At 30.1% G+C, this 19,212-nt stretch overlaps 1 protein-coding gene across 2 annotated transcripts in view; it reads left to right on the plus strand.

Annotated features, from left to right (window-relative positions):
- Nucleotides 1-19,212, plus strand: part of LOC107450904 (protein eva-1 homolog C) — a 38,739-nt gene that overhangs the window by 15,694 nt on the left and 3,833 nt on the right. The window contains exons 2-7 of one of the 2 annotated variants that reach the window (XM_016066843.4): nucleotides 6,115-6,305; nucleotides 8,925-9,048; nucleotides 13,815-13,964; nucleotides 14,040-14,180; nucleotides 15,605-15,730; nucleotides 17,798-17,962. In XM_016066843.4, the coding sequence (XP_015922329.1) occupies nucleotides 6,115-6,305; nucleotides 8,925-9,048; nucleotides 13,815-13,964; nucleotides 14,040-14,180; nucleotides 15,605-15,730; nucleotides 17,798-17,962 (897 nt within the window). The remainder of the gene's footprint in view (nucleotides 1-6,114; nucleotides 6,306-8,924; nucleotides 9,049-13,814; nucleotides 13,965-14,039; nucleotides 14,181-15,604; nucleotides 15,731-17,797; nucleotides 17,963-19,212) is intronic. The other variant, XM_016066844.4, reaches the window with a different exon arrangement.

Here is a 19,212-nt window from a genome sequence, read left to right on the forward strand (position 1 = left end):
TACTAAATTGAATTTATTAAACCAAGAATCACAATTGATAAACTACCACTTTAAAATAATTATTTGCTGTCCGGAGCAAGTTGGCTTCTCTACATTTTAGAGATGCTTCGGAAGACTAAAATAAAATATATATATATATATATATATATATATATACATATCACCATGAATAACTTTTGTTCTACTGATAGGGTTTCCACGTACTTAAAACCAATCTTAATGGTTCAAAGAGTTAATCTCAAATATGCTAATTAATTTCTAACAGTGAATTAAGTTACAGACACAAAGACATACTTTCTCTGATTAAGCATAATTTTTTTCCCGATGGATTTGGATTCTTGAACATCAAAATATGGCGGTTATCCATAATCTGGTAAAGATAGTCCTACTAGTTTAGTTAGGAGAGAGGACGAAAGTTGGGCTACTTCACCCCCTTTTTGCGTATTTCACTATATATTTAGAAGTTTTTAAGTGAATCGAAAAAAGTCTCAATTATAAATTCCCCTTAATTATAAAATTCATTACCGAAAAATAATTCCATTCGAAAAATAATTATTTACTATTTTATTGAAAAATGATCGGAAAAACTTTTTACAAATTTTTACTTTATTTTAAGCTGTGTTATCTGAAATGAAAAAATACTAAATTTAAACGAAATAGGTCGAATAGTTATTTTGAAAACACGATTTTTTTCAAAAAAAAAAAAATAAAAAAAAAAGAGTTTATCTTTTTAGCTTTTCAATATACAGAACTTCATGCAGACAAAACATCCTTTTTGAAATTCAAACTTTAAACATTGGTTTGAGATATTATGAAAAAAGTGAAGGGCTAAACTTGATAGAAGGTTGAAAGTCAAAACTGAGTGAACAAATATTGAATAATTAAATAATAATATCGAATATTCAATAACTAATAAGAATAATTTAAGCTAATGTTCACATAATTATTTGATTTAGGACTTTCGATAATAATAATTTTTTCAAAGTTTGTTTCGTGTTATATTTTTCTTCCGATTCTGACAAAATGTTTAAAATATTTAATTTCGGAAACATGTATACATTGTAAAATTAGATTATGCTAATACATATTGAAATAGCAACTTAATGATTTTGAATAGGCAGATTCCTATTAATAATATCCAAAAATCTTTTCTAAGAGTCGTTGTTGTTTTTTGTTTTTTTCGTTTTCGCTTAAAAAATTAAGTTTTTATCAGCAACATCTATCACTATTTCCATAATTTTGTAAAACCGCAGCTTCTTTGTGTCTTTTTAAAAAATGAAATTTGCATTTCAAATTAATGGTGCATTTAAAATTATAATTTCACAACGTATTTATGCGTTTTTCTTTTGTTGCAATATAACCATTGTGTGATAAACAATACTTATGAATGTTTCTCGTAGCAAATTGAATGAATATGCCAAGGACTTACGTGGTTAAAAACTTCATTCGTTTCAAAAATAGTTTTGGAAATAACAGTCATGTTTCAAACGAGCAGAAACAGGCGCCCATTATCAAGACTTGCCAGACACAAGAATGAGAAGAAACAAAGGGGATTTAAAATATAAAACGTGTAAAGTTGCCAATAAAAATAGAAAAATAAAGGTGGGAAATTAAACTAGAAAAACCACAGTAGCCGAGAGAGAGAAAAAACGAAAAAAAAAATAAGAATAATAATAAATAAATTTAAAAAAAAAACCACTGCGGTGGAGAGGGGCAAATCAGGGTAAAATGTATTACCACGTGCTAGAGGTGTTGAAGAAATAATCTCGTTAATAAGGGAATCATCATTCATATGAATAAAAAAAAAAGATTCCAGGACATCAAGATGATCTGATGTGATGGGGGTGGAAATAATTTTGGCATTGTCGATATTGAATTTATGCATAAATTGCCTGTATTTGAGCTCTTGAAATATGTGGACTGTCATTTTCAATTTGTTTATTCTTGTAGCGAATAATGTTTTTAATCAAGCAATATATTACCGCTTCAGTTTCCTGGGATTATTTATTTCATGCCAAGGACTTATTTAGAAAACCCTGATGCCCCGGTCAAAAATCATTTTTGAGGGATTGGAGCTCTAATACTTCCATGTAATTGAAAAAACAACGGAATCGCACTTGCACTTACATTGTTTTTTCAGATGCACAGCAGTATACTTGTATGTTAAGAATAAAAAGTGCAAATTTTAGCATAAATAATAAATGAAAATAGTTTCTAACCACCGTAATAGCTGCTAGTAATAATTTATGCGTAAAAAAGAAAACAAAGTTAAAAAGTTAAAGATATTAACCATTATCGACGGGTGGAGAAAGAAAGAGCTTCCCCAGGATCGTAAAATCCGAGTTTTTATTTACTAAATAGTACAGATAGTTATTAATACAAAATATAGTATGAGAGTACGCAATGCAAATGTGCCTATAAGACTGGATAAAACTCTTTCTTAGAAAAGTATTCAAGTATTCACCGCTGAAAAAATCACGTTATACATGTATATATAATTTAAATTCTCTTATGTAATATACATGGAAATTATTCTAAAGTCTAGGAAATTATTCTAAAGTCTAACTTATTATTTTTTCCAACAGATTTTTCTTAATTTTTCTTTCTATCTAATGTCAAGAATAATTAAATTTTCATGATCTAAAATTTTCATTATAAAAATTTTTGAAAACCATATTTTATTCTTCAGCCAATTCTATTAAAAAATTTAATTTTATAACAAAAATAGTTATGGATTAAACGTTTAAGTATCTTTAGTCTGCAATGGGATGTCTCTTTTGACTAGATTTTCGGGGTAGTAGCCCCTTTTGCCTAACTTTCTGCTCGTCACTGAATGTACTTCCAAAAGTTGTGGCCACGGGCACGTGTCCCGAACGCCTTTCTCTAAATCAGACAGGACATGTCAACTACAACTAATACCCTATAAAATAAAATAGTTTCCGTCAGAAAACGCCATTTTCTTTATAAATCTTAAGATATTTTGAGGATTATCCTTTTCTTTAAAATGTCTGCAGAGTCTTCGAAGGAGTTTTAAGTTGATTTTAAAATGTCCTGATCTCTTTAGAATGTGTTGATTATGATCGCACCATCATGCAATGGTCATGATGCCTGTCTGTTTTGGGAGTAGTCTTTTTTATCTAGTTTATGAAGCCTTCGAATAAAAATAAATTTGAAAGAAATTTTGAATGTATTTGGTCCACTTTTTAAGGTTATATTTTTCAGAAAATTTTAAAAATTTCTTCTGATGATATCCCACTTTCCTTTCAATAAAAATGAATTCGAAAAAAAATTTTAATGTATTTCTCCCACTTTTTAAGGTTATATTTTGCAGAAAATATCAAATTCCTTCTGAAGTTATTCTACAAATTTTCTCTGCAAATTTTTTAAGAATTTCTAATGATCTTCTCCAATTTTTCCTCTCAATAAAAAAATGGATTTGGAGAAAGTTTGAAAGTATTTAGCCCATTTTTTAGATTTTGCAGAAAATTTTCAGAATTCCTTTTAATGATATTCTACTAACTTTTCTTTTTTTTTAAAATATGGATTTGAAGGTATTCTGACCACTTTTTAAGCTTATATTTTGCAGAAAATTTCAGAATTCCTCCTGAAGTTATTCTACAAATTTTCTCTACAAAATAAAATCTGTCGACAATTAAAATGTTTAAATAGTGGACATGTATCCTCTGGCATTCTTCAGAAAACTGGGCCAAAATACCTTCTGTAATCTTCTGCACACATAAACTTACGTCATGAATGCCACAATAAAATGGCATTTAAATGTTTACAAACTGTGCGCATAATGGATAGCTTACCAAACGCAATAAACAGGCAATAATGTCTTTTATTTCTCATGAAGATTTCCAGTTCTTTATCTGATAGAATCGTAATTACCTAATCTGTTAACACTTAGCATGTCGTAAGTAGAATTGGTTATCGCTAAAAATACAATTTGAAGGGAGACTATAAGGATTCTTCCTCCTTTTTATTATTATTATTTTTCTTTTTTTATTCATCAACCATAGTTCCACGTGGTCATATAAACAAACGCCAACTAAGTTTACGCCAAGTGAGATGTGTTTGCGATAAATGTTCTATGAGTAAGAGATTCTTTCCCTATTTTTTTTTTCCTTTCTATTTTTCTTTTCTTGTTAACCGGAAACTAGGGAACGTTAAATTTATGCTGAAGTTTATTTTTCTTAAAAGTAAGGGAGGAAATATGCTGGCAATCTTATGAGAATGGTTTGAAATTGTGCTCTGGAAATTCGACAGACAGTTTAGATTGAATCTATGGGAGTTTTTAACCGGAAAATTCTTTTTTCCTCATTTTCTTTTTATTTCCTATTATTTGATATAGTTGTGTAAAATTTTGTTGGCGAATGTGGGTTTTAATTATTTTGGCAGAGAAGTTTAATTTCAAAGTTTTTTTTTTAATTGAACATTTAAGTCGTGTTCTATTGATATATAATCAAGAAAAAGAAACAATTCTTTAATTGAAACAAAACCATATTTTGCGAAATATCGCTTTTGTTACACTTGTGATAAAATTTCATTTTCCCCATTAAATTTGAAAATGGCAATTATGCAGTCCACTACTTGTTTTTATGTAAATGTTAAGAAAGCTTGTTTTCAAATTTTGCTCATTGGTTAATTCGTTTCGCAAGTAGTCTTACTGTGCCCTTTAAAATAGAAAAGTCAGAATTAGGAAAAGAATATATTTTTTCTTTGTGAAAATGGTTCCATAAAAAGTAAATTTGCGGAATCATATTCTAATTCTGAATCTTTTTCAATCATTGACGGAATCATTTTCTTTTTAACAATTTCACATTTTTGATGACTAATAGTATGCCAAGTAGAATTGATAGTTCCTGATTCATTGTTTCGTAATATTGGTATGATTTGAAATTCGATGATCCAAATCATCTTAAAACTGATTGGAATCACTTGATTCAATGGCTAGATCAAATCACTATTTACCCAAACAGATTTAAATTGCAGATGAATCTGGTTATTTTCATCACTGATGTGGATGTAGTAAGTGGAAGAGCTGATTCTAATCAATATTTTAGATGATTCGAATCAATGCTCTGAATAAGTGGCTCAAATCACTAAGTGAACTGATTCGATTGATATGATTTGTTTCACCCTATAAATACAATGAAATTTTTTAATACAATTACTTAAAAACAAAATTTTAGAAGTGTACTTAATGTGAGTACTCTGTGTCTCATTTATAGCGCGAATTATTATACCATTATTATACTACGATATAGTCTTCATTATTATTATTAGCAAAGATAACAGTTATAAAATGAACAAAATCTATGAATCATGTTTTGGCCGCAGTGGCTCAGAGGACAGAGAGCTCGCTTTCCAATCAGGTGAGCCAGGTTCGAATCTCAGCGATGGTTAGTCTATACGAATTCTGCACCACGATCGCACTGACCATAGTTCCGACATAAAATATCCCCGGTGGTAGGCGGATAATGGGTTGGAGTCCCCTTGCCATCAAGATAACCACGGGAGGTTTTCCTCTCTATGTAATTTATTGCGAGTTTCATCAAAAAGTCCTCCACGAAGGCAACGATTCAGCGACACGATTATCAACTAAAATGAAATATAAATCATGCTTAAAGAAAACGTATTGGATATATATTTCAGCAAAAATCCCACTATTTCATTTGATTGATTATAATTTTTTTTAAAAATATGTCCTGAACTTTTAGACCCCCACTGTTTGTTCCTGTGAATACAAAGCATTTCCATAATTTTGTGATGAATTGTGTTTACGAACATTCTGTGACGAATGATCTGAAAATCTTGAATTTTTTCACTAATATACGAATCTGCAAGAGTGAGAAAATGTATAGTTTGTCTTTGGGAGGGTCATGACAAAATATTATTTTAGGTGTAGTGCACACGCCTTTCAAATCAGACAAGAAAAATAGTCAGGATGTCTGAAGTAAGGAAAATAGCTTCCTCAAAAGTGTGCGCAAAATATTTATGCATCTGTAAGAGAATCGTTCCATTAACACTGTAGCAAATGTATAAAATATTATGATGATAAACTTATATTTTATAAGCATATAGTTACATTTTTCTATTTTTAATTTTTAGACTTTTTGTACAGTAAGCTGACATCATTTCAAGCTCATGCCTGTGATGGGGAACAATTAAATCTTACCTGCACTCCAAATACTGTAATTAGTGTACAGTTCGTACAGTACGGAAGATATTCGACATCTAATGAACTATGCCCTGGGCAAAAACCATATTACAGCTCTTGCAACGTCCAAGATGCTTTAAAAGTATGTCAAAGACATTTTTTTTTCGTTTAAATTAATATTGATATATTAACAAAGTAATAAGACAACTTGTCAAGTTTGTATGTTTATAATAAACTGAGTTTTCCTGAAATAACGGAGATTGTTTAAAAAAAACTTATATTGAAAACGGAAGTAAATGAAAATAATATGTTGCGTTCTGCTTAGAAACCTAAGATTATACATTTTCACCAAGCTTCAGAAATCCACAGTGGCGGCTTGAGGTCCATCCAGCTTCAAATCGATTGTTACCTACTTGTCCGAGAAGTAAAGACGATCTGTGCTCAATGCTGACCACATTGCCACAATCATACCGTTGGTCACGAAATTGTGGAGCCTTAGCCTCCATGACCCCCCTGGCCCACAATGGGCTGTTTCGGTAATGTTTTTTTTTTTACCAAGTTTCGGAAATGGTTACAAATTTCGCCAGCTTTGCAGACTAATAAAATTATAAGACAATGATTTCTGGTTCATGTCAAACCATTTTAAATTAAATATTTGCATGGGCATCTGATAATTATGTCTTAACACTGCGCCATGTTGTTACTGCAAAGAGAGTTTATCTCAAGACATTGTTTTTGTGGTTTTTATCATTTTAACAGCGTCGAGCCGTGGTGGCTCAGGGGATAGAGCGTTTGTCTTCCAATGAGGTGAACCGGGCTCGAATCCCAGCAATGAATGGTAGATACGAATTCCGCACCCGTCTCGCTTCGACCACAGTGCTGATGTAAAATCATGACGGATCATGGGTTAAAGTCCCCTTGCCGTCATGCTAACCGGTGTAAGTTTTCGTGGTTTTCCTCTCCACGTAACATAAATGCTGGTTAGTTCCATCAAAAAGTCCGCCACGAAGGCAAATTTCTTCCAATACTTGATCCAGGAGTTCCCTTGTCTTCTGGATTGGGTTCAAAATTACAAGGCTACGGAGTAGTAGCAACATTAGTAGTTGTAAACCCAAAATTAGATCGGCTGTTCAACAACGGTTATAAAATTTTAACAGCTTCATATGGTGACGAATTTTGTATCTAATTTTGAAACTTGGTGTGAATTATCTGGTTTCCAATGCAAAGGGCAGCAAACTGTACAATTTCATCTTCTATAATTGAATTTCAAATCATTGGTCATATTTGGGATGCCAGGTAGGTAGCAATATTAACTACTTTTATATAAAACTGCGTTAAAGCCTTTTTAAAGCAAATTTATTAGCGAATAAAATAATAAATTTGGCAAAACAAAATGAGCAGAATATATGTAAAAGAAGAACAGAAACAGAAGCCTCATAGAGATGTTTGCTTCTAGTAGGTTAAGACAGACAAAAATCCGTATTTTTTAAAAAGAATATTCAGCTTTCAGGGGTCTGTTTAGAAGAAATTTGGGTCCGTTAACGGACCCTTCACAAAATATCTTTTCATAAAAACGGACCCTTCACAAAATATCTTTTCATAAAAACGGACCCTTCACAAAATATTTTAACTTAAAAGCGGACCCTTCACAAAATATTTTAAGTTATAAACGGACCCTTCACAAAATGATTTTTCTTTTAATCGGACCCTTCACAAATTTGTTTATCTTCATTATTATTTTGTTAATCGAATAAACCCTTTCCAGGGCAGGAAACAAGAAAGATGGATGTAAACGAATTAAGTTTTGTCTTCGGCAGACGATTCTTCCATTATTCGTCCGAAATTAATATTCTACGTTCAGCAGTATAGGCTAAATACCAAATATTTGTATGTTACATCTCTAATTTAGAAGCAGCTATTGTTGTTTATTTTTTAAAATGTAATTTTTTTAATTATAATTTTACAGTGTTGAGCATAATCTTGTATGTCTTTACAATTTAAAAACTCATTGAAAAAGGTTTTTTTTGCAATAACGAACCCTATTTGCACAAATTCATAGAAGCGGATCCTGGTTGAAAGAATATGAGTAATTTTTTCACAATTTCACGAAAAACGGACCTTTCACAAAATGTCTGGACAGACCCCTGGCTTTAAAGATGCGTAATGTAATATGATTCTTTTAAGTAAACTGGAGTTACCAAAGAGCACCGATGTTAATTAAAGGAATGAATAACAGTAAAAAAATAATTTTTTAAAAAAATTTTCAGCTATAGCAATGTGTTTTTTTGGTAATAGCAATGCACTTAATTTTCGGTATAAGGTACAATTAATTCACAATAAATAAAACAGTTATTACATCTTATTAAGTTATACGTAATAATAATAACTTTAAAAAATTCTTCATTCAATTATTTTAACAGTAGAAATCAAGAGTATGCTCTTACATATGTTCTCTAATTATTACCCAATTGCCAATCTAATTAACTAATCTAATTATTACTAATCCAGCTACATATGCTCTCAAATTATTGCCCAAATTCGATTATTATTAGTCTATGTTATTCATCGTAGAACTTTTTAGTGCTGTTATATTTTCTAAGCAAAAAATATAAATAAGATTATTAAAAACTTAATTTATTAATATATTGATTATCCTCTTATCCTTTGTTAGTAATTAAACTCTGTTTGGCACTGGTTATTCAAACTCAGTGTCAATTATTTCTTTATCCTTTTTTTAATAATTAGAATCTATTTGCCACAGGTTATTCAGGCTCAGTGTCATACTGGAAAAGTATGTCGGCTTCTCATATATCCCGATATGTTTCCCAGTGATCCATGTCGTGGGGTACAAAAATACGCCGAAGTCATGTACAAATGTAGACCAGGTACTAACCTTATTACTCTATTTTTAATGAAACTGTTTATTATGATGTACTTTTCATTATACCTAATTTTGACACTCATCTCTGAAAAAAAGTAATATGTGTATGTTTGCAAATAAAAAAGAGTTAACTAAGAACTTCATAAACTGAAGATGACGTGTAAAAGCACAAAATTGTAGAAAACAACGCTTAAAAGCACAAAAAGTTCCACAAAAGAATATATAGCAGCTTGTAAAAGCGCAAAAATTTCGACAAAAGAGACAAAAACGTGTAAAAACACAAAAATTGTCACTAAAGAATCGACAGCAACGCGTAAAAGCACAAATAATGCCTTAAAAAATGAGCAATAACGTCAAAAAATAAGTAGACTAAGTTTTTACACGTTGTTTCAACAATTAGTTTTCTTACAGTTTCTTTTAATAAATATGCTTTTTTTCTTCTTGCTGATATTAAAGTTCGATTTATTTCTGTGAAATAGCATTTATTTAATCGTCTGTTGCAGTAATTATGACAAAACTTTCATCTGTTTTCTTTTTTAAGTAATCTTACTCATTCAACGTGGAAAGGCAAGTTATGAATTAGCAGGTACAATTTTCGATAATATCGATGCACTTTATTTGTAAAGTTTAAGTTGAACTGTAATGAAACAAAATCAATAGAAATCTTTTAATTTTATTCTTGAAAATCAATGTTATCGTACATCAGAAATTTTTTTTAAATCAATCAGTTTAAAGTATCATAAATGTAAATGTTTCATAAAGTATCATTAATCTTATTGCAATTTCTATGTTCGGGGACAAAATGTAATGATTATCGCTTAATTTAATCGATTGCTATTTCTAATGAACTTATTCTTTTTGCACTAAAGATTTTTAACTTTCAAACTTTTAATCATCAGTTATTATATACCAACATTATTAATTATTGGTCGTCCACCTAATAGGGTGGTACCAGTGAAACACAACAAATCTTCCCTTCTGTTACCCGAATGATGTACGTATATCAATATCGAGATGGACATTGGAAGAAAAAAAAGAAAAAGTGAAAAGAAAAGAAACACTTAACAAATAATCACGATTAAAAGACACAGGAGGTTTTGATGAAGTTTCAGAAAATCTAACTCTTACAAAGTTTTTCTTTTTACGCCACTCAACCATAGTGAAAACTTTATTTCATAAAATTAGAAACAAAATTTCGATATAACTTTTAAGATAAACTACCCACACTTTTTGAAAAGTAAATTCAGAACGTCAATTTTTATTACCCATAAGATATTTCGTATTCTCTGTAGGTATTTTCGAAGAAAAGTGGATCAATTTGCATAAAAGTTCGTTACTGTAAATTTTCTTTCCTTTCAACTCGCTATTTCTATCGAAGTATAGATTTTTTTCTTCTTTTTGACAATTTGATATTTCACTTTCACATAGTTTAATCATTTTCAGAAAAAAAGTAATGCTTTTGAATGATTGCCGCTTCACTATAGCCACTTTCATTTCTTTAGTCAAATTTATTTAGATGCCTTGTTTTATGTTATTACTGAAATACTCCTTTTCATAAATCCCGTGCAAAAATACGTGTCAATTTAGGTGGGTCCGTATTGACAACCATTCTTAATTTATATTTTAAGAATTTTTCTCTGAAATGAAGTCAAAAAAGTTTGCTCGTAAAGTATTAGAAATTATTATTTAAGTGAGGAAAAAAAAACTAAAAACGCTATTAAATTCTAATGAACTTAACTGCTGAGGTAGGCGAGACTTAAAATATCAAAACTTTGATTGCTCGAAAAAGCGAGAGTTGAAAGGTGGCTAGTAACTTAATTACCTCCAAGTTTCCTCAAGCAATCAAACTTGAGCAGCGATGGCTCAGAGGATAGAGCGTTCGCCTTCCAATGTGGCGAACCGGGTTCGAATTCCAGTCGATACAAACTCCGCATCCGGCTTGCATCGACCACAGTGCTAACGTGAAATATCCTCAGTGGTAGACGGATCATGGGTTAGAGTCCCCTTGCCGTTAGGCTAACCGTGGGAGGTTCTCGTGGTCTTCCTCTCCTTGTAACGCAAATGCTGGTTAGCTCCATCAAAAAGTTCTCCACAAAGGCAAATTTCTCCCAGTACTTGATTCAGGAGTTCCCTTGTCTTCTAGATTGGGTTCAAAATTATAACGCTACGGAGTTGATCAAACTTTTTTTGATATTTAACATCCCGCCTTACTCATTAGCGATTCGACGCATTATAACAACGCATTTGTTTTATACCACGCTTAAGCATCTATTTGAAAATCCTAATGCACATGGATACTTTTCTTTTGATAAGCATTCTGAAAATGTACAGTAAAAGCGGTGATTACACAAGGCCCTGTATTTTCCCAACATTTTGACTCAAAAATTGTAATCTCGCTTTATTGACATGATTAGTTTTATTGCTTTTTTATACTGAATTTTTTAATAATACAGTAATCCGGCAAGTCAAAGCTTGAACGAATTATGCTGAGTTTACTTAATTTTCCAATTTTTTATGATAAAATGAGTTATGCTTCAAAATTGAATAACAACAATTAAATGCTTGTTTCCCTCAGCAACCCCCGTGGTTGCTTCTCATTCATTGTAGTTTTTTTCTTCTTCTTAAAAGTCAATAAAAAGATCATTTCGTTTATAATAAGCAGGCTTCACGCCAGCAATGAAAATCAAGTGGTCCAAAAACTTCTTATGGTAGAGAAACAAGAGAAATAAAATCAAACTTTATAATTACATAATTCATGTTATGGCACGTATCAAAAAATTATAAATTACTATCTGAGACACCTTAAAAATAATTAAGTTCATTGCCTTATAATGATTAAAGATTACTATTTAATAAAATGAAGTGAAAAAAAAAAAATTAATTCTAGTATTCAACATTGATATTAAAATGCTGAGAGCAAATAAGTAAATAAATGAGGAAAACAGAAAAGTAAGAGCTAACAAAATATTATGTTAACAGTTAATTATCTAAAAATTATAAAATTTTAAATAAAGTCAATTTTACTGAGAAAGCACATGTAAAATTTTTTTAATCCGTAATATCATTTGAATATCACGCATTTGAATTCCAGACCACTAGTAGAACAACAAAATTAATAAAACGATTTTTTTTAAATGCAAAAAAATTGATGAAAAAAACTTTTTTCTTTACTATTTTGTAAATTTCAAACATTTTTCAAGGCGACAATTGTCGCCATATTGGCGTTAACTCTATAATAATAAGTTATATTATTGTAATTTAATGTAAAGTACATTCTTTTATTATGGTAATCCTAACGAAATAAATGATTACATGGATTTAAAAAATAATCAAAACGTTTTAAATTGCGATGACTTTTGGACGAATAAGAATTTTGAAAATATTTTTATATATCGGGAGAAAAAGAGTTGCGCAACAAAAATTAAATGGACACTATCAAACAGTTAAAAAGGATGTTCAGTCAGTTTTTTTAGTTGATTCATAATGAAGCAAAACTTATAACCGTCAATTCATTAGTTGGAAGAAGCAAAAAACCCTTAGAATACCACCATTAATGACGTTTTTATGATCTTGTCCAGATTTAGTGAGCGCAAAAAAGTGTGTTTTTGTAACGCTATGTGTTACTCAATTACATAAGAGTGAAAATGTAATACGTATTGATTTAGTAACATGAGCCTATTTTCATAGAGGCAACACGTGTTTACATGACATCAAAATTAATGAAAATTTCTTTGATATTAAAAGACCTTAAGTTTAATTTTTCTGCGCCGAAACTAATAGATGTCACATGATTTTTTTTAAAAGTAATTTGTTACAAAGAACAACTAAAAAATTTCAAAAAAAAAAAAAAAAAAAACGGATGGTATTTGTTTCTAAATATACTTGCGAGTTTTTACACCGAAGTTTGTTTTAGTAATAATGGCACTCTAATGCATACAATTTAAATTTGCTATCTTGATTTTGTTTTGCCATTTAAAATATTTATTAATTTAAGTTGTTTATTTTGATGATTTTTTATCCTCTTTTTGTAATAAATATTGTTTAATTAATCGTCAAACATGTTAATTTGACGATTATTTAACGCTTATAATTTTGCACTTTTAAAATGTACTTTAAAAAAAATTCCGTGAAATAATTTTAAAATTTATGATGACATTATAGGATTTAATAAAAATAAAGGGAATTTTTTGGTTATGATAAAAACGAACTCATGTGGTAAAATAATTTTTTCATTATATTTTATTTTTGGAAAAGAAAATGAAAATACTCTGATCAAAATAAAATAAAAAGTATTGTCTTTAGTTTAATATTGTATCGTGGATGCTTTTATTTGTTCATTTTTTCAGGTAGTTTTAAGAGAAAATCTTAGACTTTTCTAGTAAATTAATTAGTTTTTTTTTTATTTTTGAAAGTACCACAAAACATGCAAATTTCAAATTTATAAAATTAGAAAATCGGATAATGTATCATTTGATTTACATATTTGAGGTGAGAAAAAAAAAATTACTCTCAACATTTTGATTGTTAGAAGAAAATTCAACAAATAAACAAATAGAATAACTAGGTTTTGCCCAATATAATACGAGTTCTGAAAATTTACTTAACCCTACCTAAAAAGGGATGGTTTTTAAAGTATCCAAAATGGAACGTGCTTTTAAAATATTTAGACTGTTGTTATTTATTTATATATTATAATTGTTTAAATTTCAAATAAATCGATAGTGAATGTATATAATTTTAAAATGAAATAATGATTTATTGCATTTACAGAAGAGTTTCTGAACAAGGTAGCGTGCGAAGACAAATATCTTTATCTAAAATGTCCCCCTGGTCAAGTTATCATAATTTTATCTGCCTATTTTGGTACCACAAAAGAGGATGTCATCGATTGTCCACAAACTGACAACACACGAACTGAAGGTAATGTCTTTTACACCTTTTCTGTCAAAAACTCATTTCTAAATAGATACTGACAGTTCTCATTTATTCAATTAGATTGTACAGTCAGTTACGTAGATCAGACTGTTGATAGAATTTGTTCAGGAAAGGAGAACTGCTCATTGTTAGCCGATACTCTTACATTTGGTGATCCAATGTGCAAAGGCAGAAAGCATCTTAAAGTCAAGTATAGTTGTGGTAAGAACGAATCAATTATTTAAACTTTACTCTTTAATAGCAAATCCTAGAACAAAAATTTAGAAAGTTGGAATCTGTACGCATCAATCTGTATGTTCCTTAATTATCCCAACTATTATATATTTTCAGAATTCTTGTATAAAATGAAGTTAAAAAAGAAAAAAAATTAGAGGTTGTAAATCAATATTAAACCGAGACAAAAAATTTGAGTTTAAATCTTAAAGGATTACTGTGAATGAAAGCGGGATTAAAAACATCAAAACTAGCTTGATTGTCATATGAAATGGTGTATCAATTCCTATTTTATCAAACAATTAAACAGGTTTTGGTGGTTTTTAATCCCGTCTTTCTCAATAGTATATTTGTCAGATTTATATGACTATTTTGTTTCTTGGCTTAAATTATGATTTACCATCTATAAATCCAACGACTAATATTCTCTTTTTGGACTATTAAAAATATTCGAAAAACATACGTTTAGGACGGTTGTTAAGAAATACCCTGTACATACAGAACAAAAAGGGCCGTAAAAATAATTTTTCTGTAAAAAAAAAAAAAAAAGTCATTAAAAGCTGACAAGAATTATTATTGAACTCAATCCGAGCAAAAATTAAATAATATCGAACTAGTAGAACTGTAAGTCATCGCAAATTAGGAAAATGCTAACATTTGTGCAATATTTTAAATGGCTGTCATATATGCGATTTCCTTAAATAAAAAAAAAAAGTAATATAGAGTACAATTGCAATTGGGCTCTTCGTTGTCCAGGTATTATCTGAATCATTTGGTTTTTGCAGATAGCAAGTACGAGGCGCATCCAGAAAGTAAGTTTCCTTAACTTTTAAAGAAAAAGAACTCACACTTTCAGGAACATATTTATTGGCAACAAGTACAGCAATGTTGTAGCTATTATTCAACATAGCCCCCACCAGAATTGAGTCACTTGTCGTATTGTGGGATCAACTTTTGTATCACTCTGTCGTAGAACTCAGCCGCCTGTGAATGGACCCATTCACACATCCATTTATTCATCCGCAGATCGCAATTTTGACCTGAACCAGAGAACGATTCATCTCCAATTAAGTACCCCCGGAGGTATTGATTTGTTTAGGAACATGGAAGAATATGTGACCCGACAGATTTAACGTGCATCAGTTATCATTTACTACACGTGGAGTCTTTGGCCGGCTGGATTCGAACTCCTATTGTCACAATCGTGAGTCCAGCGCCCTGCCAACCAGGCTATCCCGGCCTAATAGAATATTATTAGGGTTAAAATATTGAAAAATGTTTTTGACATTTAACACCTTATTTTTTTTCATATTCATTGCATTTTCAAAGAAACATTCACATTATTTGAAATGAGAACAATAATAATTATCTAAAATTTGAATATGTATGTTTAGTCCTTTCTATATTTATAGTTGAAAAAATGGTTCTGGTGAAACAGTCGATCAGCATGTCGTCGGGTGAGAGTATAGAGACGACTTCATTTCCCGGCTGGTTCCGTGGAAAGGATCAATCAATGAAACAGCCCAATCATTGGCCTCGTAAGTAGACGTTATTCTTCTTCTTCACTCTCTCATCTTTTATCATAAGACTTCTTTTCAAACAAAACTTTCACATTATTTTATATTGCCAGGTCGGTCATTGAAACTGCGGTTTAAGGTATCCGACTCGATGAAAATCAGCTATCTCTATTTTTTTATTACTATTATTATGCATATTTGAATTGTAATTCATTAGCTTTCAAAAACGCTTTAAATTCTGTCCGATTTTTAGAAATGAAATAGTATATATATTTTTTTAATGCTGACAGACGAAACTTAAAGTAAAGGCCCGAAAACGAAACTAAAATACTTTTTGCTTTGCTTTGAAAATTTAAATCCTTTTTTTGTGTGCATAAACTATATTTTTAAGACAATAAAATTCATGTTCAGGAATTAATTTTCGAAATATTAATTTTTTGTTCTCAGAATCTTTGTTTCATTTCCCGTAAAACGTTGATTTATAGAAAATTTATTCACATTACAAAAAACGATTATTAAAGTTTATCATAGGTAATAAACGTTAATTCTTTGACATTTTGTATGTTTATTTCATGTAATGTTGGGGATGTTTTGAACTAATAGATAAAGTCAAAGTGTGATCTTGTTATATTTATCAAGCTTTAAATAAGAACATTTAGAATTTTTTAAAAAAAATTCAAGATTGAGCAATATATTTAAATTTATTTTATTGTCTTTTTAAAATTCAAGACATGGGTAGTCACATTGTTGATCTAGAAAAAAAATTAATTTGCAATGTATGGATTACAATTTGTTGTGGACTTGTTAGCGTGCTATGAAAAAATTGTAGTTAAGCTCAAATTTTCCCTTATTTTGAAAAATATTTTATAAATTTTTAAACTTCACTTAAAATTTTTAATTTTAGGACCCCTTTTGCCAAACATAAAATTAAAATAAGCCTTTAAAAAAATGTGGTCCATTGGAATACCTTAATTTTTTTTTAATCATGCAATCATTCATCTCAGTTATTTATGGTGATGCGAGTATTAAAAATATAATACCCATTTTCAGTATATTTAAATGAAATGTAGTATTAGTACTATGTTTTCATTCACAACTCTCTTTCGTGTCATGTTTGTGAGGGTGAAATCTTTCAAATCAAAATTTCGACCACTTTTTGACTAACTAGAGCGCTCAAATCTATTTTAAATCCTCGTGGTTGTTTCAAATCATTTACCGACAGTTTTAAGCAGAATTTATATCGCAGTTTTACTGCTCAATGGAATTCGTCATTAATATAAATTTGACCTACTAGTTAGATAGCACAAATTTCATTTGAAGCTCTGTGCCTGATACTCATACAAGTAACAATACACGACTTGTCATGGGTGAAGCCTCTGAACTAATTCGCTTAATATCTAATATAATATCTCTAAATATTTACTTTAAGTTTTGTTTTTATTCAAAGCCAGGAAAGAGGTTTAACCGGGTTTGTTACTTTTAAAAAGCTTTGCTCGGAGAGGAACAAACACATTTCGAAACCGGTATGTTAAGATTTTGGACAAAGCCGAGACAAATATTTACGTTTTGGTTGTAAGCTCGGTTGGTTAGCATTTAACTCCGCCACGCCACGAAATGAAAAGATGTCCATGCTTTCTTAAATAGTACAAGCAAATTCGTCGCCCATTGATTGTACAATTAATGTAACAAACAACAAGATTTTATTTTAATTCTATAACACATGTAGCAAACTTAACTTATGCTCCCAGAAAAACTGACCATACGCTGTTTTACTTTCAACACTTAAAATTAATTAACACTCAAACTTAAAACCAAAGGGTTACATAAATGACGATAAATGTTACTCACTCATCACCGAACAGTTATTTAAGGTAACGTTTTAAAGTATGAATGAGCTTGAATGTCTGAAGTACATTCAGGAATGATTCCAGGTTGATGGAACTATAAATTTTCTGGGGAATTTTGAAAAATTTCATAAGTGGACCACAATGACCGATTTTCCCTCTCCGTATAAAAGAAGCTTAATATAGAAGTTGCTAGACATAAATAAATTCACTGAATGTTTAATTTTTCTTTCTTTAAATTTAGCAGGTAATTATATTGGGAGAACGACCGAATCATCGGACTTGTTAAAATCAGAAATGCAAAGTGATGAGGTGCCCATCGATTATTATAAGACAGGAAGTACGACAGAGAAAAGGAAGATAGTCGGTTTTATGTCTGGATGGGTATCCGCTCATAAATATGTCCAAGGTAAGTTTAATTTCGTCAGTAAATAAAAAGACAGTTTATTTAATCAAAGTTAATTAGCATAAAACAATGTCTTGCGTTAATTCTATAGTTATAATTTTCAATTAGCCGGCCAGGTGGCCGAGCGGTCAGCGTGCCTGACCGTGAAGCCAATGGTTGCGGGTTCGAATCCCGCTTAGGCTTTCTCTCTCCCTCTGTTGTGGCCCACCCTATAAACGGGTATCTATGGCAGTGTGACGTGGGTAATATTGCTCGACGACGTGACTTAGGTTCACACGTGTCCACTGGGCAACGATAAATGAGCAACACTTCCGGCATCTTCCGAGGTGAGAATGAAAAATCAGTGCCTACCGTAAAAATAACAATAATTTTCAATTACTATGCTTTCAGACTGCTGTTGTGTTGATGTAACTAAATTATCAATTAAAGAGTGCAGTACAGCATTTTTATCAGTGCTTTATCGCATATTTATAAATTAAGGGCAGAAAAAGGATTTTACTTTCTACATGTATACAATTTTCTTATTTATTTAGTTACAAATTAATAATATTGAATATTTTTTGTTTCATTTGTGTCCGAAATTGCAGGATTTCAAATTTAAAGGTTGTATGTTTTTTTTAAAACTTTAACTATGTAAAAAAAGATATTCCGGACATATAATTTTCCGTTTGTTAATATGGAGAAAGTAAAATTTTTTTTTCTATCTAAAGAACCTATTTATAATTCAGAACACATTATTTTATAACTCAGAGAAATTATAAAATGACTTATACGGCAAATAACCTTTTAAAAATAAAGAGTTTGAAATAATTTAACAGATACTTTCATGTGTAAAGAGTAGAACAATTACTTTTCCGTTTAAATATTTCCGCGATTCTCATAATAAAATATTTAAAACGGAATTGGAATTATAATATTTAGCTTGAAAAATTGAGACAGAAATGAACTAGATAAAGATGAAGATATTAGAGTGATAAATTTTCGACAGTCAGCGATTCAGTTCTATTAAACGTGCTTTGAGGAAAACTGCTAGAAGAGTAAAATACAGTGCTTTGTATGATGTACCACGTTTCTTTATCTTTGTCTAGCGTATTCATTTTAAGTTTTTCAATGTGAGAATCACGATTCGATGATTTAAAAAATGCAATAATAGTTTTAATTTGAAAATATCAAAATTCTGAAATTTTTATCACTATTCTTAAGCGCATAACTATACAAAATTTAATTCCATTATACAAAATTTAATTACATTC

Source organism: Parasteatoda tepidariorum, chromosome 1, assembly GCF_043381705.1.
Source record: "Parasteatoda tepidariorum isolate YZ-2023 chromosome 1, CAS_Ptep_4.0, whole genome shotgun sequence".
In the NCBI taxonomy this organism is placed as follows: Eukaryota; Metazoa; Arthropoda; class Arachnida; order Araneae; family Theridiidae; genus Parasteatoda; species Parasteatoda tepidariorum.